At 38.1% G+C, this 25,528-nt stretch overlaps 1 protein-coding gene across 1 annotated transcript in view; it reads left to right on the top strand.

Moving 5' to 3' along the window:
* LRP1 (LDL receptor related protein 1) overlaps positions 1-25,528 on the top strand; it is a 595,167-nt gene that overhangs the window by 249,547 nt on the left and 320,092 nt on the right. The window contains 5 exon segments of the mRNA XM_053708175.1: positions 1,865-2,027; positions 20,147-20,369; positions 21,823-22,012; positions 23,059-23,202; positions 24,822-25,058. Of these exon segments, the coding sequence (XP_053564150.1) occupies positions 1,865-2,027; positions 20,147-20,369; positions 21,823-22,012; positions 23,059-23,202; positions 24,822-25,058 (957 nt within the window).

Consider the following 25,528-nt stretch of genomic DNA (forward strand, 5'->3'; position numbering starts at 1 on the left):
TTTGCTTTAGCGGAAGCGGCTTTTAGGAGAAAGGTTTTGCAGGCTGTGGTGCAAGTTTAGGGTCCGTCTCCTTTTGCCATCCCGTTTCTTTCATTCAGTGTCCTTTAGCTTGGGTGTTTGTTTCCCACAAGTAATGAATGAAGCCGTGGACTCTCCACCCATTAAGATGGAAAACATAAATTATGCTTACCTGATAATTTCATTTCCATCTGTGGGAGGAGAGTAAATGGCTCCCGTCCGTTTCTCCAGTGGGCGGACCTAAATGTATTTTTGTTCTTCTGGCACCATTTATACCCTGATATTTATCCTACTGTTCCTTGTTCCTTTGGCAGAATGACTTGGGGATGAGGGAAGTGTGGGAGGTATTTAAGTCTTTGGTTGGGGTGTCTTTGCCTCCTCCTGGTGGCCAGGTTCTTAATTCCCACAAGTAATGAATGAAGCCGTGGACTCTCCTTCCACAGATGGAAATTAAATTATCAGGTAAGCATAATTTATATATTTTTTTAAAGAAATATTGCTAAAGGGTCAGTCAAGTTAAAATTAAACTTTCTGATCTATCATCTATCTATCATCTATATATGTGTATGTGTTTGTGTGTGTGTGTGTGTGTGTGTATGTATATATATATATATATATATATATATATATGTGTGTGTATGTGTTTGTGTTATCAATATGTTTTTCGTGAACAAACATGTAGTTAGTTTTAGATTTTCTTCATTTGAAAGGCTTAATACTGCCTTAGCGAGTAAATCTTGTCATTTAAAAGATTACTCCAGTTTTACAGATGTTGATAGATATTTGTATTCCAGAGATTGCAGCCTAAGGTTAGTGTGTAACCTAGACTTTAAAACTAAAGGCACAGTCCAGTCAAAATTAAACTTTCATAATTCAGATTCAATTTTAAACAACTTTCCATTTCACTTCCATTATCTAAATGTGCACATTCTTTTTATAAGCACACTTTCTGATGCACCAGCTCCTACTGAGCATGTGCAAGATTCACAGGATATACATATGTACATTTTGTGATTTGCTGACGGCTGTCACGTGATGCATTAGGAAGCAAAATTTAACTTGCTGACCATTTGTCAGAAAAAAATCTACTACTCATTTGAAATTCAGACTAAGTGATTTTGCATTGTCTTTTTATTATGCATTTATTGATTATGTAATTATACTGTGTTTAGTGGTCCTTTAAGGTTCCCAACTATATTGTAAATAGCTCATGTTTTGCTTTGGTGCAGATCAGTAATATCATATCTGAGATTTCAAGCATTTTTTTCTGAAATTTTTCCCCATTTTTGTTTTCTTATTTACCTTTATTTTTTTAAAATGTAATATGAGTTCATCTTTGTGGAAACACACTATATACTGTCTTTTAAATGTTTAGTGTAAAAAGGGAGTCCAGATTTATTTATTTTTAAAGAAAAATCAAGGTATTCTGGTATGGGGGGGGGGGTTGTAGGTGATGAAAAAGTAATTAATCTTGCTAAACAATTGTAATGCATGGAATAAGATTTAAGTTAAATCTACTTCATTGTTAACTTACATTTTTAAATGTGCAAGTAATTCAACTTGTACTGTTGATTTAATGCTTATTGGCAGTGCTCACTGGTGCAGGGGCAAGCTTCTACAAGTCTTAATTAGAAATTAAACATTAGGATGCAGAGACTTAAAATAAACAAGCTGTGAGGCATTTTACGTGAAAAAAAAATAGTTTTCGCTGATCTTTTAGAATCCATTAACTCTAATAGTGGTTAAAAAAAAAAAGTGTCATCTGGTACATGATGTGCCAGTTAACGGACCATTTAGGCATATGACAAGATGACCTACTGTATCTGTCTTATGCTCTCTTTTTAAGACGTAGAACAGATGGCGATTGACTGGCTAACGGGCAACTTCTACTTTGTGGATGACATTGATGATCGGATGTTTGTCTGCAATAAAAATGGCGACACCTGCGTCAACCTTCTTGACAGAGAGCTTCACAATCCCAAGGGCATTGCGTTGGATCCAACCATGGGGTAAGAAAGCAACTGATGCTTCTCTCAGCACTTTTTTTTAATATATTTTAGTTAGCAAAGCTGATATGATGTAAATATTGGGACTGAGTAAATGAATGCTGTTGTTTTTTTCACTGAAACCCCCCAAATATGTTTACTGTTAGATGTTTGTGTCATGTTTTGCACTTTATTTGGCTTTATATAAAAGCACCAGAAAAGTATATTTAATGCATTCAAAATAAAAGTAAGTTTTGCACAATATTTTTATATGCACATTTATTGAGGCACCAGTTTCTACTGAGCATGTGCTACTATTGTACTAGTCTGTGATTGGCTGATGTCTGTCACATGGTACAGGCTGCCGGCAAATGGCAGAAAAATAAATGTGGCCGAAAAAACATTCAGAGTAAGTATTATTGCATTGTTTTGTTATAATGCACTTGTTAATTATGTAATTCTACTGAAGTTAGTGGTCCTTTAACTATGCAATATTTTCTCTTTTTGTTTAACTTTTATTGTCGTATGAAAGTAGATATATCTCAGGGCCGTCAGCAGAGATAACTTATTTTTACTTTGTGTTCTGGAATGAGTTGCTCATTGATTATTTTACCAATTATTCTTCATAAATTCAATTAAAATAATCCGGTCACTGCTAGGAACTGGAAATCCGAAAAAAATTCCCTCCCTTACACAATGGCACTTAGAGTGTAACCGTACGATTTATTTGGAGGAATATTACTTTATGAAGACTAAAAACATTGATATATACGCCCAGTTGCTCTCAATGTGGGAGACATACACCCAAAATAAATCCCATCCAACCCAACGGTAAAAAACGCATAATCCTATTCCCTTCCTTAAACAAACAATCTGACCCATATTAGATATCCAAATATCTTGTTAGAAGCGCCCATTGCCAAATGATAGACTCTGACACATAATGTCTCCAGATTAGTGCTAGACTATTTAATAGTCGGCTCACCCGACCCTTGAATTTAGCATACCATATGAGAACTTATTAAAGCCACGCAAACAGTAACAATTTCTTATTATCTTATGTTATTAAGTTGTTTACCCCACCCTTACCCAACCTATTACCATCTCAATTGTTGCAAATCAATAAGTTGTAACTTGAAGCCAATGTACAATTTTTTGTTTTATCTTTCAACTTGTATTGTAATTTCTTGGTTTTCAATAAACTTAAGATTTTCACACACAAAAATAAAATAATCCTGTCACTGACACCACTTAGTCACATCTATGTCCTTTTCACAATCAGGACTACTTGGCCGCAACTGTGACAGTGGGAAAAGTAGAGGATTGTATTGGTTAACAGTGCCGAGCTTCCAGCTGACGTATTCTACATGCTTTAGGGCATGCCATATTTCTGCTACATTAAAAAATACAACCTAATATTTTATGAGGCTGAATTTTAAATCCATAGATTAAACACCAAACACCACTCCCGAGATTTAAGTGGCTGGCATTTACCTAGTACCTCTTACCCTACTTGGGCTTGTTTGGATCTGTTGCAAACCTCATTTAATCAGCATCTTAAATATGTGTATATGTATAATAATAATGCACTCTGGGAATTATGGCTACTTTTTTTTCTTTTTAATGACTGGATATTTTGTGTGCTTTGTGGCTTTCCGCTTGTTTTTTTTATTTATTTTTTTTTAAAACCATAACAAATTAAAGGGACACAAAATCAATTTTTTTCTTTCATGATTCAGATAGAGCTTGCAATTGTAAGCAACTTTCTCATTTACTTTTATTATACATTTTTTTTTGGTCTCTTGGTATCTTTATTTGAATGTAAGCTTAGAGCCGGCCCATTTTTTGTTCAGAACCTGGGTAGCGATTGCTGATTGGTGGCTACATTTACCCACCAATCAGCTAGCGCTACCTAGGTGCATAACCAAAAATGGGCCGACTCCTATGCTTACATTCCTGCCTTTTCAAATAAAGATATCAAGAGAATGAAGAAAAATTATAATAGGAGTAAATTAGAAAGTTGCTTAAAATCGCATGCTCTATCTGAATCATGAAAGAAAAAAAATGGGTTTGTGTCCCTTTTAAGTACTGGAAAAATCTTTGAAAAGACCTCAATTCTTAAGCTACCGTTGTGGCACAAATGTTATGTATACAGCTTCAAAACTCTACTACCTAAATTTAAAGGTGTTTCAAAGACACCTTTAAATTTACCTGAACATTCATCTTTCCCCTTCTCGTCCCAGATAAATTTCGACTCACCCAGAGCAAGTGGGCGAGTGGAAATTTTGAGCCCAATATAAAAACATTCTGTTTTAAAATGGGACATAGAAAACTTTTGAGTATCATTTTTCTTTAAATATGAAGTATTGAGTATTGAGCTAAGGTGTACACATAGATTAGCTGTTTTGTTAAAGGGAACACGATGAAAAAGTAATGCATAAATTGACAATACAAATTCAAGCAAAACTGATATGTGCACTATTTGCACTTTATATTAACAATATTTGGCCAGTTATAACATTATCTTCAATAAAAACACATTTTTAATATCTTCTGAATCTTAATGGTATGGAAGAAATGTGTTTAGCATTCTGTATTGACCTTATTGCTAAACATTCTGTCCGGAGGTTTTGCCTATTTATACATTTTTCGCTAAATATGCTTTACTGTTCACTAATATCTTACTTTAAAAAAATAAATAAAATGTAATCATAGTGGCTATGTCAGCAGGTTGCATGTGCTGAATATGTATATATGGTTATTCGTCTTTGCCAATCACATTGTGTGGTATTCATAGTGCAATACCCGGCAGTTCTAACCAGTATGGTGTTCTTAAAGGAACGTACTAGTGCAATAATAAAATGTTCTAATTCATAAGTGCATTTTAATATTGTACACATTGTTCTAGAAAACTCTGTTTAAACACAAAGCTAAGGTCTTATTCAGGATCTGCAATTAATTGCTCAACTGTGGGAATTTAACTTACGTTTTTAACTCCTTTGTGGATATCAATAGTAATACTCTTTTTTTTTTTTCTTTTTTTTTTTTTTTTTTTAATTACACCAACATGTCCCTTTAACTTTTGTTTCTCTTGCAAGGTGTATCCAGTCCACGGATTCATCCTTTACTTGTGGGATATTCTCATTCCCTACAGGAAGTGGCAAAGATTATTGTTGTTCTTACTAGACAAAACACTTCTTTTACAATGCTGTTCTACCAGCGTAGTACTATAAGCCATAACATTGAACATTTATAGCATTACATGGTATTCTTGTGCTTTGAGTTACACTGTACACTGAAGAAACAATAAACTAATGTTAAAGCATTTGGGAAAATTGTTAATCAATTTCATTTTTGTATCTAGATTATGGTTTATTAAATGAATACAATCTAAAGGTACATTTACATTTTAAAATATTTCAAATGTTTTAACCCCTTTTAACCCCTTTGCTACTGGGAATTTGCAGAGAAGAACTTGCCCAAATACTGGAGACTTTTTATCATTTTTGCTATTACTCCATTTAAACCAATATAGAGCCTTGTTTTTTTATTTATTTACCTGCCAAAACTAGACAACCCAAAATATATACCATATAAAAAAAAGTTAACTTTTTCACAAATTTTGGGTTTCTCACTGAAATTATTTACTTACAACTACTGCAGTCATAAGACAAATTGTTGTAAAAGCTTCTCTAGAATCCCCTTTGTTCATAAACAGCAGATATAAATGGCTTTGCAATTGTTTTTTTGTAATTGGAATGCCGCTAATTGCAGCTGCAGCTGCTGCACACCACACTATTAACATTACTTAATTCCCGACAGTGAAGGGGTTAATCAGGTAGCTATAAAGTTATTTTTAGCTGTAGTGTAGAGATTTCCCTCCCACCCTCTGATCCCTCTGAAACAGCTCTCAACCCCCCCCCCCCCCACTCATCCTCACCATCTTAGGTACTGGCAGATAGTCTGCCAGTATGCATTTTCTTTTTTAAAATACTTACCTTTCTGTTTACTGTAAACATACCGCCGATCCTCCGCCCGCATGTTCTTCAGTATCGAGCAGATCGATGGCGTCCAGCTTGTGACGCACACAACGATTGGAGGAAGCCAGATCATCATCGATATGCTAAATACTGAAGGAGATGCTGGCGGAGGATTGGCGGTAAGTTTAAGACCATAAACTTTACAATTACGCTTCTTTTTAAAAATACTTACCTTTTTGTTACTGTAAAGTGCCCATGTTTTTAAGCATTTCCAGCTTTAAGGCATTGCTAACCATAAAGTGACTGTTATCAGCACTTATAGTAAAGGATCAAGTAAGCTGCTGTGCCGAAAGTTTCATATGTAAAAAAGGAGGGGTATATTTCCTTTCTCTGTTTTGACACCTGGATTATCTTCTCCTTGATGTGGTCAGGAAACCTATTGTGGTAGTTCTGTTGATTACTCTCATTGTGCAAAGTGCATGCTATAAAATTTTTTCCCAATCTGTCAGATTTTTTTACAACAATCAACTTGATTGAAACTATAGAAGGTCTTTTACTTTTTTTTTATATAGATTAAATTTTTTTTTTTAGGAATTCAGGTTCTGTCGGAGGATTAGAGTTGTGTGTTACAATTTTATATTGAAAAAAGATAAAGAGAATATTATTTTTGTTTGCTTGTTATATCTCTTCCAATGCACCTGGGCACTATATATCTTGGGAACAGCAGCAGGCATGTATATTTTTGCTGATACTTCCTGTGTATGCAGTGGGTCAGAAAATTAGGCTATTACACAACAAAAACATCTGGATTCTTAAAAAAAATATATATATATTTCTGGAATAAGGATTGCAAAATAATGTTTTTCTTTTATTTTCTCCAAAACAAATGCACTCACGTGACCTTTGCCCTTTAGGTGAAACATTCCCAGACGAAAAGTGACAATGTTTCCATTTCATTTATATACATATATATATATATATATATATATATATATTTAAGTATATGTATGAAACAAATATATGTGTGTATACATAGATAGATAGAAAACCCATTATCCAAACTGCTTGGGGTTTGGATATTGGAATAGTTAGGATTTTGGAATATTTCAATCTGTAACATGGGACAGTTTAGAGAGGGGATGGTAAAAGGTGTAAAACATATCTTATGTAATTTAGGAAATATTTACTTGTTATAATACAGCTTATACATGTAAGCCAAATGTAGTTTTAAATCATTTGTAATACTTTTTGAATACACTGAACCATTTAGAAAGATATTAACCCCTTAAGGACAAGGCCATTTTTCAATTTCTTTCGTCCGTGCGCGCCCCCGGATATCCCCGCCCACGATCCCGCCCCCCTCCACTGACTGCTATAATTTCACAGTCAAATTTCTAGTTTTTTTTAACCCCTTAAGGACCAAGGCCATTTTTACATTTCTGCGGTGTTTGTGTTTAGCTGTAATTTTCCTCTTACTCATTTACTGTACCCACACATATTATATACCGTTTTTCTCGCCATTAAATGGACTTTCTAAAGATACCCTTATTTTCATCATATCTTATAATATACTATAAAAAAAATATATAAAATATGAGAAAAAATGGAAAAAAACACACTTTTTCTAACTTTGACCCCCAAAATCTGTTACACATCTACAACCACCAAAAAACACCCATGCTAAATAGTTTCTAAATTTTGTCCTGAGTTTAGAAATACCCAATATTTACATGTTCTTTGCTTTTTTTTGCAAGTTATAGGGCAATAAATACAAGTTGCACTTTGCTATTTCCAAACCAATTTTTTTCAAAATTAGCGCTAGTTAGATTGGGACACTAATATCTTTCAGGAATCCCTGAATATCCCTTGACATGTATATATATTTTTTTTAGAAGACATCCCAAAGTATTGATCAAGGCGCATTTTGGTATATTTCATGCCACCATTTCACTGCCAAATGCGATCAAATAAAAAAAAATTGTTCGCTTTTTCACAAATTTTTTCACAAATTTTTTCACAAACTTTAGGTTTCTCACTGAAATTATTTACAAACAACTTGTGCGATTATGGCATAAATGGTTGTAAATGCTTCTCTGGGATCCTTTTTGTTCTGAAATAGCAGATATATATGGCTTTGGCGTTGCTTTTTGGTAATTAAAAGGCTGCTAAATGCTACTGCGCATCACACGTGTATTATACCCAGCAGTGAAGGGGTTAATTAGGGAGCATGTAGGGAGCTTCTAAGGTTAATTTCTTTCATGTAATTGGCAAGAGTCCATGAGCTAGTGACGTATGGGATATACAATCCTACCAGGAGGGGCAAAGTTTCCCAAACCTCAAAATGCCTATAAATAAACCCCTCACCACACCCACAATTCAGTTTTACAAACTTTGCCTCCTATAGAGGTGGTGAAGTAAGTTTGTGCTAAGATTTCTACGTTGATATGCGCTTCTCAGCATTTTGAAGCCCGATTCCTCTCAGAGTACAGTGAATGTCAGAGGGATGTGAAGGGAGTATCACCTATTGAATGCAATGATTTTTGTCACGGATCTATTTCATAGGTTCTCTGTTATCGGTCGTAGAGATTCATCTCCTACCTCCCTTTTCAGATCGACGATATACTCTCATATTCCATTACCTCTACTGATAACCGTTTCAGTACTGGTTTGGCTATCTGCTATATGTGGATGGGTGTCTTTTGGTAAGTATGTTTTCATTACTTAAGACACTCTCAGCTATGGTTTGGCACTTTATTTCTTTATATAAAGTTCTAAATATATGTATTGTACTTATATTTGCCATGATTCAGGTTTTCAGTATTTTTCCTTTTGCAGACTGTCAGTTTCATATCTGGAAAATGCATTTTTTAGGAAAATGTATTTCTTACCTGGGGTTTAGTCTCTTTTTTCAAATTGACTGTCTTTCAATTTCGCGGGCAGAATTAGGCTCATGAGGGCGCAAAATGCCAAAGTTTATTGCGTCATTCTTGACGCAAGATTTTTTTGACGCAAATTTACGTTCGTTGACGCAAATTCGTAATTTCCGGCATCTTAGTTGACGCCAAGTCTTTCACAAGGTTATGTAATCTATGATGTGAGTGTGTCATTTCCGGACATTATTGGCGCCGAAAAATATTTTTCTGTTTGTGTTAGCTTTAGTGTAGTGTAGTAGACAACCCCAAGTAGTGATCTAGGCCCATCTTGGTATATTTCATGCCACTATTTCACCGCCAAATGTGATCAAATTAAAAAAAAAGTTACATTTTTCACAATTTTAGGTTTCTCACTGAAATTATTTACAAATAACTTGTGCAAGTATGGCATAAATGGTTGTAAATGCTTCTCTGGGATCCCCTTTGTTCAGAAATAGCAGAGATATATGACTCTGGCGTTGCTTTTTGGTAATTAGAAGGCCGCTAAATGCTGCTGCGCATCACACGTGTATTATGGCCAGCAGTGCAGGGGTTAATTAGATAGCTTGTAGGGAGCTTGCAGGGTTGATTTTAACTTTAGTGTAGAGATCAGCCTCCCACCTGACACATCACACCCCCTGATCCCTCCCAAACAGCTCTCTTCTCTCCCCCACCCCACAATTGTCCCCGCCATCTTAAGTACTGGCAGAAAGTCTGCCAGTACTAAAATAAAAAGGCATCTTTTTTTCTAATAGCATATTTACATATGCTGCGTTGTAGGGTCCCCCCTTAGCCCCCCCCCCCCCCAACAGCTCTCTAACTCTCCCCCTCTACCTTATTTGGAGCCATATTGGGTACTGGAAGCTGTCTGCCAGTACCCAGTTTATACATATATATATATATATATATATATATATATATATATATTTTGTTTTCTGTAGTGTAGCTTCCCCCCACAAAGACCATCCCCCTCCCAGATCCCTTAGCTATTTATTAACCCATTCCCTCTCCCCTTTCTCCCACTTTATAAGTATTATTTTTTTCTGTAGTGCAGCGGTTCTCATCCGCTCCCTCCCCGTGCACACGTCTGCCCGTGCATTCCCAAAGCGACCACGCCCCCGATCCCGCCCCCCTCTTAATTAAAAAAGCCATTGATGGCCGCCCACCAGCCTCCCACTTGGGCTCCCACCCACCAACAATTTTGGGCCATCGATGTCCGGTGCAGAGAGGGCCACAGAGTGCCTCTCTCTGCACCGGAGGGGTAAGAAGGGTTATTGCAGGATGCCTCGATATCGAGGCATCACTGCAATAACCGGAAAGCGTCTGGAAGCGATCAGGATCGCTTCCAGCCGCTTTAAACCCCTAACATTGTACAGGGTACGTCGCTGGTCTTTAAAGACCAGTTTGTGCAAGATGTACCCTGTACGACGTGTGTCTTTAAGGGGTTAACTATAGACCATTATTTGTATCTTCGATATACAGTGAGGGGAACAAATATTTGATCCCCTGCTGATTTTGTACGTTTGCCCACTGACAAAGAAAAGATCAGTCTATAATTTTAATGGTACGTTTATTTGAACAGTGAGAGACAGAATAACAACAACAAAAATCCAGACATGGCTCCCATGTGTCTTTCATACAGGTAATAAACTGAGATTAGGAGCACTCTCTTAAAGGGTGTGCTCCTAATCTCAGCTTGTTACCTGTTTAAAAGATACCTGTCCCCAGAAGCAATCAATCAATCAGATTCCAAACTCTGCACCATGGCCAAGACTAAAGAGCTGTCCAAGGATGTCAGGGACAAGATTGTAGACCTACACAAGGCTGGAATGGGCTACAAGACCATCGCCAAGCAGCTTGGTGAGAAGGTGACAACGGTTTGTGTGATTATTCGCAGATGGAAGAAACACAAAATAACTGTCAATCTCCCTTGGTCTGGGGCTCCATGCAAGATCTCACCTCGTGGAGTTTCAATGATCATGAGAACAGTGAGGAACTGCCCAGAACTACACGGGAGGATCTTGTCAATGATCTCAAGTCAGCTGGGACCATAGTCACCAATAAATAGGCTGACCATATTGCCACTTTAAAAAGGGGCACATATGAAAAATACATGTGTCAGGGCTGTTTAAAGAAATGGTTTTGTATAAGAACCCTCACATATGTATTTTTCATATGTGTTCCTTCTTAAAGCGGCAATATGGTCAGCCTACCAATAAAACAATTGGTAACACACTACGCCGTGAAGGACTGAAATCCTGCAGCGCCCACAAGGTCCCCCTGCTAAAGAAAGCACATGTACAGGCCCGTCTGAAGTTTGCCAATGAAAATCTGAATGATTCAGAAGAGAACTGGGTGAAAATGTTGTAGTGAGATGAGACCAAAATCAAGCTCTTTGGCATCAACTCAACTCGCCGTGTTTGGAGGAGGAGGAATGCTGCCTATGACCCCAAGAACACCATCCCCACCGTCAAATATAAAGGTGGAAACATTATGCTTTGGGGATGTTTTTTTGCTAAGGGGACAGGACAACTTTACTGCATCAAAGGGACGATGGACAGGGCCATGTATTCAACGGTGAGAACCTCCTTCCCTCAGCCAGGGCATTGAAAATGGGTCTTGGATGGGTATTCCAGCATGACAGTGACCCAAAACACAAGGCCAAGGCAACAAAGGAGTGGCTCAAGAAGAAGCACATTAAGGTCCTGGAATGGCCTAGTCAGTCTCCAGACCTTAATCCCATAGAAAATCTGTGGAGGGAGCTGAAGGTTTGAGTTGCCAAACATCAGCCTCGAAACCTTAAAGGCGTGGAGAGGATCTGCAAAGAGGAGTGCAAACCTGGTGGCCAACTACAAGAAACGTCTGACCTCTGTGATTGCCAACAAGGCTTTTGCCACCAAGTAATAAGTTATGTTTTGAAAAGGGATCAAATACTTATTTCACTCATTAAAATGCAAAATGCAAATCAATTTATAACCTTTTTGAAATGTGGTAGATTCTATGCATATTTTAAAAATGACTTTGAAAAGGAATATTCTATAGGGTTAGTCACAATTCTTTAGAAAAGCTTAGCAAATTATTTATCTTTAAAGATACCAATATATGTCATAGATTTTAATGGTGAACTCCTGAGCTTTGTAATACTACCATTATGCCAATAAGAGTGGCATACTTATATATTCTCCAATCAGAGATCATATTCCTATCTGTAGTGGCACAGTAGCATGACTGACTATGGAGTTATTGTTGTCATTTTAGATAAAAGTAATAAATTATCTAGAAAAAATCCCATACACTTTAATGGTGAAATGTGTGTGGGTGTATGTTTGTGTATGTATATATATATATATATATATATATATATATATATATATATATATAGTGTGTATATATAAAGTTGCTGCATAATAGCAAAATAGATGGTGACTATTTTTTTAAAAATATTTATTTAAGGGCTGTCTTCCTCCTTTGCAATTTTTATTCCTTTTCCATTGTTAGAAGGAAAATAACACACATCAGCAGCGAGTGTTCTCATGGTAACTTGACTTATTGCTGTTTGTTCCATTTCACCAAGCAGCATTTTCCATTTTGATATTTGTCTAAAACAAAACCAGCATGGTTGTACCTGTTAGTTGCCTTATGTGGAGCAGAGGTGTGCATGGTGTTGTTTTTGCCCTGGCCCAGGTACAACCTCACTGTAACTCACAACTACTACCCCATAAAGGCTTCCTATATAAATACATACACACCAGTTATTCTCTTTATGCGAGCAGACATTTATATTTCATAGATATACAATCCCCTTATATAATTCAATGGCACATCATTGGCAGCTTTTTAATGTATGCAGTCTATTGTAGTTAACTGCCTTAGGCCTTGGCCTAAGTAACCCTTCTAGAAATAAGCCCCTGGCTGGATGCAGAATTGTGGGATTGGGGGGGGGGGTAGGTAATCCAAAATGGACTGGTGGTTGGTATAGGAAGATAATAGAAGTAAACTTATATTTCTCCAACATAGGTGTGTCCGGTCCACGGCGTCATCCTTACTTGTGGGATATTCTCTTCCCCAACAGGAAATGGCAAAGAGCCCAGCAAAGCTGGTCACATGATCCCTCCTAGGCTCCGCCTTCCCCAGTCATTCTCTTTGCCGTTGTACAGGCAACATCTCCACGGAGATGGCTTAGAGTTTTTTGGTGTTTAACTGTAGTTTTTATTATTCAATCAAGAGTTTGTTATTTTAAAATAGTGCTGGTATGTACTATTTACTCTGAAACAGAAAGGTGATGAAGATTTCTGTTTGTAAGAGGAAAATGATTTTAGCAACCGTTACTAAAATCGATGGCTGTTTCCACACAGGACTGTTGAGAGGAATTAACTTCAGTTGGGGGAAACAGTGAGCAGACTTTTGCTGCTTGAGGTATGACACATTTCTAACAAGACGATGTAATGCTGGAAGCTGTCATTTTCCCTATGGGATCCGGTAAGCCATTTTATTACATAAGAAAAAAAGGGCTTCACAAGGGCTTTTAAGACTGTAGACATTTTCTGGGCTAAAACGATTGATATATAAGCATATTTTAATACTTCATAGCTTTGAGGAATTATTTTATTCTTGGGAATTATGTAAAATAACCGGCAGGCACTGTATTGGACACCTTATTCTCTAGGGGCTTTCCCTAATCATAGGCAGAGCCTCATTTTCGCGCCTCTATTGCGCACTTGTTTTTGGGAAGCATGACATGCAGATGCATGTGTGAGGAGCTCTGATACATAGAAAAGACTTTCTGAAGGCGTCATATGGTATCGTATTCCCCTTTGGGCTTGGTTGGGTCTCAGCAAAGCAGATACCAGGGACTGTAAAGGGGTTAAATATAAAAACGGCTCCGGTTCCGTTATTTTAAGAGTTAAAGCTTTCAAATTTGGTGTGCAATACTTTTAAGGCTTTAAGACACTGTGGTGAAATTTTGGTGAATTTTGAACAATTCCTTCATACTTTTTCACATTTGCAGTAATAAAGTGTGTTCAGTTTAAAATTTAAAGTGACAGTAACGGTTTTATTTTAAAACGTTTTTTGTACTTTGTTATCAAGTTTATGCCTGTTTAACATGTCTGAACTACCAGATAGACTGTGTTCTGTATGTGGGGAAGCCAAGGTTCCTTCTCATTTAAATAGATGTGATTTATGTGACACAAAATTTAGAGAAAATGATGCCCAAGATGATTCCTCAAGTGAGGGGAGTAAGCATGGTACTGCATCATCCCCTCCTTCGTCTACACCAGTCTTGCCCACACAGGAGGCCCCTAGTACATCTAGTGCGCCAATACTCCTTACTATGCAACAATTAACGGCTGTAATGGATAATTCTATCAAAAACATTTTAGCCAAAATGCCCACTTATCAGCGAAAGCGCGACTGCTCTGTTTTAGAAAATACTGAAGAGCATGAGGACGCTGATGATATTGGTTCTGAAGTGCCCCTACACCAGTCTGAGGGGGCCAGGGAGGTTTTGTCTGAGGGAGAAATTTCAGATTCAGGGAAAATTTCTCAACAAGCTGAACCTGATGTGATTACATTTAAATTTAAATTGGAACATCTCCGCGCCCTGCTTAAGGAGGTGTTATCTACTCTGGATGATTGTGAGAATTTGGTCATTCCAGAGAAATTATGTAAAATGGACAAGTTCCTAGAGGTCCCGGGGCCCCCCGAAGCTTTTCCTATACCCAAGCGGGTGGCGGACATTGTAAACAAAGAATGGGAAAGGCCCGGCATACCTTTCGTCCCTCCCCCTATATTTAAGAAATTGTTTCCTATGGTCGACCCCAGAAAGGACTTATGGCAGACAGTCCCCAAGGTCGAGGGGGCGGTTTCTACTCTAAACAAACGCACCACTATACCCATAGAAGATAGTTGTGCTTTCAAAGATCCTATGGATAAAAAATGAGAGGGTTTGCTTAAAAAGATGTTTGTTCAGCAAGGTTACCTTCTACAACCAATTTCATGCATTGTTCCTGTCACTACAGCAGCGTGTTTCTGGTTCGATGAACTAGAAAAGGCGCTCAATAAAGATTCTTCTTATGAGGAGATTTTGGACAGAATTCATGCTCTCAAATTGGCTAACTCTTTCACCCTAGACGCCACTTTGCAATTGGCTAGATTAGCGGCGAAAAATTCTGGGTTTGCTATTGTGGCGCGCAGAACGCTTTGGCTAAAATCTTGGTCAGCGGATGCGTCTTCCAAGAACAAATTGCTTAACATTCCTTTCAAGGGGAAAACGCTGTTTGGCCCTGACTTGAAAGAGATTATTTCTGATATCACTGGGGGCAAGGGCCACGCCCTTCCTCAGGATAGGTCTTTCAAGGCCAAAAATAAACCTAATTTTCGTCCCTTTCGCAGAAACGGACCAGCCCCAAGTGCTACGTCCTCTAAGCAAGAGGGTAATACTTCTCAAGCCAAGCCAGCCTGGAGGCCAATGCAAGGCTGGAACAAAGGTAAGCAGGCCAGCCAAGAAACCTGCCACTGCTACCAAGACAGCATGAGATGTTGGCCCCCGATCCGGGACCGGATCTGGTGGGGGGCAGACTCTCTCTCTTCGCTCAGGCTTGGGCAAGAGATGTTCTGGATCCTTGGGCGCTAGAAATAGTCTCCCAAGGTTATCTTCTGGAATTCAAGGGGCTTCCCCCGAGGGGGAGGTTCCACAGGTCTCAATTGTCTTCAGACCACATAAAAAAACAGGCATTCTTACATTGTGTAGAAGACCTGTTAAAAATGGGAGTGATTCATCCTGTTCCATTAGGAGAACAAGGGATGGGGTTCTACTCCAATCTGTTCGTAGTTCCCAAAAAAGAGGGAACATTCAGACCAATCTTAGATCTCAAGATCCTAAACAAGTTTCTCAAGGTTCCATCGTTCAAAATGGAAACCATTCGAACAATTCTTCCTTCCATCCAGGAAGGTCAATTCATGACCACGGTGGATTTAAAGGATGCGTATCTACATATTCCTATCCACAAGGAACATCATCGGTTCCTAAGGTTCGCATTTCTGGACAAGCATTACCAGTTTGTGGCACTTCCGTTCGGATTAGCCACTGCTCCAAGAATTTTCACAAAGGTGCTAGGTTCCCTTCTAGCGGTGCTAAGACCAAGGGGCATTGCAGTAGTACCTTACTTGGACGACATTCTGATTCAAGCGTCGTCCCTTCCACAAGCAAAGGCTCACACGGACATTGTCCTGGCCTTTCTCAGATCTCACGGGTGGAAAGTGAACGTAGAAAAAAGTTCTCTATCTCCGTCAACAAGGGTTCCCTTCTTGGGAACAATAATAGACTCCTTAGAAATGAGGATTTTTCTGACAGAGGCCAGAAAATCAAAACTTCTAAACTCTTGTCAAATACTTCATTCTGTTCCTCTTCCTTCCATAGCGCAGTGCATGGAAGTAATAGGTTTGATGGTAGCGGCAATGGACATAGTTCCTTTTGCGCGAATTCATCTAAGACCATTACAACTGTGCATGCTCAGTCAGTGGAATGGGGATTATACAGACTTGTCTCCGACGATACAAGTAGATCAGAGGACCAGAGATTCACTCCGTTGGTGGCTGTCCCTGGACAACCTGTCACAGGGGATGAGCTTCCGCAGACCAGAGTGGGTCATTGTCACGACCGACGCCAGTCTGGTGGGCTGGGGCGCGGTCTGGGGACCCCTGAAAGCTCAGGGTCTTTGGTCTCGGGAAGAATCTCTTCTCCCGATAAATATTCTGGAACTGAGAGCGATATTCAATGCTCTCAAGGCTTGGCCTCAGCTAGCAAAGGCCAAATTCATACGGTTTCAATCAGACAACATGACGACTGTTGCGTACATCAACCATCAGGGGGGAACAAGGAGTTCCCTGGCGATGGAAGAAGTGACCAAAATCATTCAATGGGCGGAGACTCACTCCTGCCACTTGTCTGCAATCCACATCCCAGGAGTGGAAAATTGGGAAGCGGATTTTCTGAGTCGTCAGACATTTCATCCGGGGGAGTGGGAACTCCATCCGGAAATCTTTGCCCAAATTACTCAGTTGTGGGGCATTCCAGACATGGATCTGATGGCCTCTCGTCAGAACTTCAAGGTTCCTTGCTACGGGTCCAGATCCAGGGATCCCAAGGCGACTCTAGTAGATGCACTAGTAGCACCTTGGACCTTCAAACTAGCTTATGTATTCCCGCCGTTTCCTCTCATCCCCAGGCTGGTAGCCAGGATCAATCAGGAGAGGGCATCGGTGATCTTGATAGCTCCTGCGTGGCCACGCAGGACTTGGTATGCAGACCTGGTGAATATGTCATCGGCTCCACCATGGAAGCTACCTTTGAGACGGGACCTTCTTGTTCAAGGTCCGTTCGAACATCCGAATCTGGTCTCACTCCAACTGACTGCTTGGAGATTGAACGCTTGATCTTATCAAAGCGAGGGTTCTCAGATTCTGTCATTGATACTCTTGTTCAGGCCAGAAAGCCTGTAACTAGAAAAATCTACCACAAAATATGGAAAAAATATATCTGTTGGTGTGAATCTAAAGGATTCCCTTGGGACAAGATAAAAATTCCTAAGATTCTATCCTTTCTTCAAGAAGGTTTGGAGAAAGGATTATCTGCAAGTTCCTTGAAGGGACAGATTTCTGCCTTGTCTGTGTTACTTCACAAAAAGCTGGCAGCTGTGCCAGATGTTCAAGCCTTTGTTCAGGCTCTGGTTAGAATCAAGCCTGTTTACAAACCTTTGACTCCTCCTTGGAGTCTCAATTTAGTTCTTTCAGTTCTTCAGGGGGTTCCGTTTGAACCCTTACATTCCGTTGATATTAAGTTATTATCTTGGAAAGTTTTGTTTTTGGTTGCAATTTCTTCTGCTAGAAGAGTTTCAGAATTATCTGCTCTGCAGTGTTCTCCTCCTTATCTGGTGTTCCATGCAGATAAGGTGGTTTTGCGTACTAAACCTGGTTTTCTTCCGAAAGTTGTTTCTAACAAAAACATTAACCAGGAGATAGTCGTGCCTTCTTTGTGTCCGAATCCAGTTTCAAAGAAGGAACGTTTGTTGCACAATTTGGACGTAGTTCGTGCTCTAAAATTCTATTTAGATGCTACAAAGGATTTTAGACAAACATCTTCCTTGTTTGTTGTTTATTCTGGTAAAAGGAGAGGTCAAAAAGCAACTTCTACCTCTCTCTCTTTTTGGCTTAAAAGCATCATCAGATTGGCTTACGAGACTGCCGGACGGCAGCCTCCTGAAAGAATCACAGCTCATTCCACTAGGGCTGTGGCTTCCACATGGGCCTTCAAGAACGAGGCTTCTGTTGATCAGATATGTAAGGCAGCGACTTGGTCTTCACTGCACACTTTTACTAAATTTTACAAATTTGATACTTTTGCTTCTTCTGAGGCTATTTTTGGGAGAAAGGTTTTGCAAGCCGTGGTGCCTTCCATCTAGGTGACCTGATTTGCTCCCTCCCTTCATCCGTGTCCTAAAGCTTTGGTATTGGTTCCCACAAGTAAGGATGACGCCGTGGACCGGACACACCTATGTTGGAGAAAACAGAATTTATGTTTACCTGATAAATTACTTTCTCCAACGGTGTGTCCGGTCCACGGCCCGCCCTGGTTTTTTAATCAGGTCTGATAATTTATTTTCTTTAACTACAGTCACCACGGTATCATATGATTTCTCCTATGCAAATATTCCTCCTTTACGTCGGTCGAATGACTGGGGAAGGCGGAGCCTAGGAGGGATCATGTGACCAGCTTTGCTGGGCTCTTTGCCATTTCCTGTTGGGGAAGAGAATATCCCACAAGTAAGGATGACGCCGTGGACCGGACACACCGTTGGAGAAAGTAATTTATCAGGTAAACATAAATTCTGTTATCCACGAAAATTATACGATTTACATTTGACAAAAAATTTCAATACTTTTTTTGTAGTTTATTTCATTGGAGCTCTTGTGCTGTACCCTTGAAACTTACATGACAGCCTTATATTATTTCTGTGTGCCTCTAAGATCAAAGCGACTCAATGTAATGTAATGTATAAAAATGAAAACAATATACTTATATACTAAAATACTGTGTTGCAACTGCTGACCATTATTTGTATGCATTAGCGCTTTCAGTTTTAGAATGATAGATACCTCATTGTTAAACAGTTTATTGAAGCATAAACACAACTGCTGGTGTTTGTATAAACCATAGTAGTTATTTATGGTGTAATTTTCAATGCTTGACGGTGATTGATTGCACTGTGGTATTCTGGCATTCAGCTCACCATGTGGGCCGTGTAATACTTGGGTTAGTGGCATGATTGTGTCACTGAAGTATTTCCATCTTTATCACGTGGCGTTGCATCATCACTTGTCTACCTTAATAGAACGTTTTAGTGGGCTTTTTTTTTTTTTTTGCTGAATGATTGCCCATGACCTTGATTTTCATAGCTTCTGCAATTGACAGCTGATAAACAATGCATGAACCCATAGACAAGCGAGGCAGTTTTCGCTTCACTGAGCAAAGGTCATGACCCCTTTTTCAGCCTTCCATTCAATTATTAAAGCCGTTTTATTATTCATTGCTTTCTATACATTTTAGTCACTGTTTCAGAATTGTTTTACCAAACAAGTTTTTTTTAATGCTTTTGAAGCAAGTAAAGCTTGATGCACATCACAGGCATTTTTATTTTATGCACTGACCCCCAAAAAAGATTGATGGGTTCCTTGAATTATACATTTCTAGCAGAAAAAAACATGAAAATATGAAAGTTATTAATGTGTAAAAAACATGACTGCCAATTTTGTAATACATAGACTGGGAAGTTTACAAATATTTGGAAAGTAAAGGATAATTAAACCATACATACATACAAATATATATGTGTGTGTGTGTATATATATGTATGTGTGTGTGTGTGTGTGTGTGTATATATATATATATGTATGTATGTATGTTTGTTTAATTATCCTTTAATTTCCAAAAATTTGTAAACTTCCCAGTGTGTATGTATCATAAAAGTTCAATTTTAACTTTAGGGTATCTTTAGCAGTTTTCTGCCAGTTATGCACAGGTGAACCAAATTGTACCTATAACACATAAGGGACATTTTTAACCATGTCTTGCCAGTAAAACACAGAGTAGTTATTAACCATTTATTGATAAAATTGCAGTGACAGATTAAGTTGTATGTTTATGTGGGAATATATACATAGTTACATAAGATCATGTTTGTTTCCTTTGCAGGAAAGTATTTTTCACTGATTATGGGCAGATTCCCAAAGTAGAGAGGTGTGATATGGATGGGCAGAACCGGACCAAGTTAGTAGACAGCAAGATTGTATTCCCACACGGAATCACACTTGATCTGGTGAACCGGCTGGTCTACTGGGCCGATGCATACCTGGACTATATTGAGGTGGTTGATTATGAAGGCAAAAATAGACACACCGTTATCCAGGGTCTATTGGTAAGTTTTATATATAAAAATGTTCTTTTGGAATTGCAAGTATACTAACAACTTTTACATATTTTCTTAATAAAACAAATATATAGAAATCTACTAATCGATAAATATGTGTATTTAGCACTATATCAGTGGCACTATCATACCTCGCAGCAGTTCAGATTATATCTTGCAATCGAGTGTAAGAAGGCAGGAATTGACCATGTATGGAGCTTGGGATCTGGGTGGTCAAGGGCAAGGGTTTAGGCAGTATGGGCAGGTTTTGGGCATTTAGGGGGAAGTTTTCAGATAGTCCCAGATTTCTTGGAGCTAAACAAAGGAATAAATAGATGGAGTGGTGGCAGCTGGACAGAGCTTCCAATTTGAAGTAGTTCTGTAAACTAGACAATGATTGGGGTCTCTACATCTTCTGAAAGAACAGAATTGAGATTATTTTAAAGAATGGAATCAAACTCTTTCTCAACTATAGTTAAGGGTCTGTATGAGTTAAAGGGACATTAAACACTCTGCTCACAAGATGAACTTTGATTGGCACTCAGTATTACCCAGTAATTATAGAGAGGTGAGGAGCATTCATCAGACTTTCCTCACAGTGGTACTTTATTCTCCCTGCTATGCAAACTGCTGAAAGGTTACTTTATTCCTCTGACATTTGTAGTCAGTTGAAATACTTGAATTATAAGATCAGTAATTGACAAGTAACTTTAATACTTGATGACAGTGTCCCTAAAGTAATATGGTACCAGTATGGTATTGTATTTGCCTTGTCCATCTGTATGGATAGATGATGGCTTATGTCAGTGCAAACAGAGTTTACTGGCACCTTCCATTCTTTAGGGCCTGCAATGCTTAGTGGTTTAGGAAAGTATTTGTTTTTGCACTCTCGTATTGTGCACGGCCACATGTTGTAACACAATTATAGCAACATCATGCAATGTCCATATTGATGGTGTGCTGACTCTCTGTTATCTAAAGAATTCAATAGCACTTTACAAATAATTAATGATAATGCTTATAATAATAATAATACTTCAGGGGAATGTGATCTGGAGCTTAGAAGAATAGAAACATATAAACTTTGCTGTTCCTTTTATTGAACATGTTTGTATTAAATGTCCATTACTTCTTAATAATAGTGAGAGGAGTAAAGTGAGATTACAGTTAAAAGTTTCACCATGGTATAACATAAGTAGCATGAGGTGTCATGCAGTCCTACTAAAAGGCTGAACATACTTGCATAGTACAGGTACAAACATATAGTTTGTAGAAGATGGTGCAAATCTCAGATTGAACATGACTGCTATAATATATTAGGTCAGCACACCTGTGATTAGAGTTAAATAAAGATATGACATGGCAGACAAGGGTAGATTTGTTGCGATCAGTCAGTATCTGCCCTATGTAATGTGTGACTTTTATGCAGTGTTCACAAATATTATATGTCTGCTTTCCTCAGATTGAGCACTTGTATGGCTTGACTGTATTTGAGAACTATCTGTACGCCACCAACACTGACCATGCACTGGCCCAGCAGAAAACTAGTGTCATCCGAATCAATCGCTTCAACAGTACAGAGTATCAGGTAGTGACCAGGGTCGATAAAGGAGGAGCACTTCACATTTACCACCAACGCAGACAGCCTACAGGTAATGTGTGACCATTTACATATGCTTGTGTGAATTTATATTGTTTTGCTGTTCGGCTCCAAACAAACTTGAAATGGACTTGAATAGTCATGAGCCCGTGGCTGGGACACACCATCTGTTAAACAGAATGTGCTCTGCATCACTAATCCAAAATGTTACTCCTACACAGGATGCTTCCTGATACTGCAGTTACATGAATACAGATTCATTTGTTTTTGTAACAGATCCTTTTTTTTTACTTTATACACATAAATGCATATCTGAAGAAGGATATATATTTACTTTCCAATAGCAACATTGTATACACACATACGTACGTACATACATACATACATACATATACACGCACACACATATACATGCACACACATATACATGCACACACATATACGCAAGCACATACATACACGCACGTGCACACACACACACATATACATACCCACGCATATACACACAAACACGCACAATACACACATACACACGCACACACACAGACAGACTGTACATAATTTATGTGTGTGTGCATATATGAATCTGCACTCACAAGATTTTGAAACAAGATTAGATATAAACTTGTAGTCTTTAGTTGCATTCAGCATTCATACTAATATATATATATATATATTTATATAATTGGGATGTATCTTGGAAAATGAAGCTGTGAAGTACATTGTAAAAAGGCTATTTGGCAAGTACCTTTATAATTAACACTGTGAAACAGCTTGGTTGTTGAGTTTAATAGATGCTTTGCAATGCCCTTCAAATGCATGCTTCTCTGAATTACTTCTGTATTAACTGTGTGCATAGGAGACTATCAAAATGAACAGCTAAGCAATTTTCATATTGGTAAGTTTCTTGTTTAAATTCTCCAAGTTTTGTCCATGGTTCAAACATAAACAGTATACAGTGTGGGTCAGCAAAAGATCAGATGTATTTTGGCTCCCTGAGAGATACGAATACTGATTGTTTTGGAATGAAAATCTTGTATATGTGTCATTGCTTCTTTCATTGAGCACTTATATATTTTCTGTTATCTTTTCCTTAAGTGAGGAGTCACGCCTGTGAACCAGACCAGTACAAAAAACCCGGAGGATGCTCAGACATATGTCTTCTTGGTAACAGTCACAAAACCAGAACATGCCGCTGCCGGTCTGGGTTCAGTCTGGGCAGTGATGGAAAGTCATGTAAAAGTAAGCGCTGCTTTAACCACTTATATTTTACCGACAAATGTTACATTTCATCTCCCTCACAAATTAGGAATCAAACGTTTTCCAGTTCTGTTGTATTCTGTTTTTTTTTTTTATCCCTAATCCCTATAAGCCTTTCACAGGTTGTGAGATGAAATCATATAAACACAAGGTGAGTTTTTTCACTTTTATTTCCAACCTAGATTTTTATTTATTTATTTGGAAAGTAGTAGTGTGAAATGTTTCATTTCATATTAAAGAGCCATACAATCTTGTAGGCATATAATATATAACACATTTCTTATACAAATACTAATAGTTGCAATAGTTAATGTTATGTATAAATACATAAATAAAATGCGTGGCTCTGTGAGTTACTGCCCTGTTATAGCTTTTGCTCTACATTAGGTGCCTCAGACACATAATGCAGTTAATATAATATTGCCAGTGCACCTAAAAGATACATGAACAGCTTTTTAAACTCTGTTGAAAGAATATTGTTTTAGTTTCTTGCCAGTTTTGTTAAAGGGGCATGTTACCCAACATGCATTTCCCTTTCTTTATGTAGCAACTATAAGAAATAAACAGTATGATGATGTATACCTGTTTTTTTTCTTCTTTATTTAAAACTACAGAGAGCTTGTAAGCATTTACCATTCAGGTCCTTCTCATACATTTACCTACGTAGTGAAAACAAATTTAGCGGCCAATCAGCATAATCAATGTTGAGTTAATATTTTGTTTTGCTGTAATCTTATATCCTTGAACTGGGGAGGAAAATAATGTGGCTCATGAAACAGATGCACAGTATTTGTAACATGCTCCTAAAATGTATATTTATGAAGATTAATTTGTTTTCATCGGACTCACAAGCAGCTCAGTATTATGAATAAAATTTAGAGTTCTTTCAACAAAGAGAACAAAGCAAATTTTATAATGAAAGTAAATTAGAAAGTTGTTTAAAATTGCGTGCCCTATCTCAATCATGAATGTTTAATGTGATGGTAAGCTTTTCACTTTTTATAATCAGATCCTGAATGTTAGTGATATTTTAGATGGACTTTAATTGATCACTTTTGATGAAGATGCGCTATAATTTACTTCTTAATCTTGCCGTGCCATTCTAATACCGCATGCTCCACCACACACTTCAAAATTAATATTTTTTTGGTGAGTTAACGGTTTGAACTTTTCTCCTCCAATCAGCGCTCTATCCATATGGCACTTTTATTGTAGCTAGAGCACTGATTAGAGAACTGTTCAAACTGTATTTGAGGGAAGGGTTCCATTTCAGAATAATTTGCTAATGTGATGTATGACCTGTTTTCTTTCATTATTTTTATCACTTTGGTTATCAATGTAACACTAGCAAATGTAGCAGTAAATTAAAATAGTTGTATTGGTAATAACTCATTACTCGTTTGCTGTTTTGCTGTAGAATCTGATAATGACTTTATAAGGAATGACTAAGTAATCACAACATCATTTAATGCTAAAACTTATTAATGTGGCACTTTGTTTGGTTTTGTTAATGAAAATGCCTGTGCGTCATAGACAATTAGTTGAGTAGTTGATAACTCCAACAGATAGGCAATTAACATGATGCTTACTGATTTTTCCAGAGCCTGAGCATGAGCTCTTCCTGGTTTATGGCAGAGGACGCCCTGGTATCATACGAGGGATGGACATAGGGGCTAAAGTTCCAGATGAGCACATGATTCCCATCGAAAACTTGATGAACCCTCGAGCCATTGACTTCCACACAGAGTACGGTTTCATATATTTTGCCGACACCACCAGCTTCATTATTGGACGACAAAAGATTGGCGGCAATGACAGAGAAACTATTCTTAAGGAAGGTGCGCAATGGGTAGACTTTTAGTTACTTCTACTTCTCTCTCTATTATAAATGGGTAACACATCAATTTAGAAATAAGGTGTGCTTATTTATGGGTTCTGAAGCCAAATAATCAGCTTAGATTTCTTTATTCTATTTCTTTGTATTAATGATTATAGATAGAACACACAGAAAGTAGTTACAACATTTGGCCACATGGTGATAGGCCCAAGGTCTCTTCCTCCCTGGATCCCTAACCTATAGCCACGCTAGCTTTCAACCAAACATACTGAGATACAAACAAGGGTGATACAGGCTTTTGCAATTTTCCTAAGAAAATATGAAACATTGAAATGAACTGCCCACAACGCACAAGGTCTGCCATTCAGTTGCATGTACACAGCTAGATTAAAGGCAAATGACAGCATTTGGCTAAATGGTGATAGGCCCAGGATCATATTAAGGTCTTTTTCTCACTGGGTCCCCAACCTA

This window comes from Bombina bombina, chromosome 3 (assembly GCF_027579735.1).
Source record: "Bombina bombina isolate aBomBom1 chromosome 3, aBomBom1.pri, whole genome shotgun sequence".
In the NCBI taxonomy this organism is placed as follows: Eukaryota; Metazoa; Chordata; class Amphibia; order Anura; family Bombinatoridae; genus Bombina; species Bombina bombina.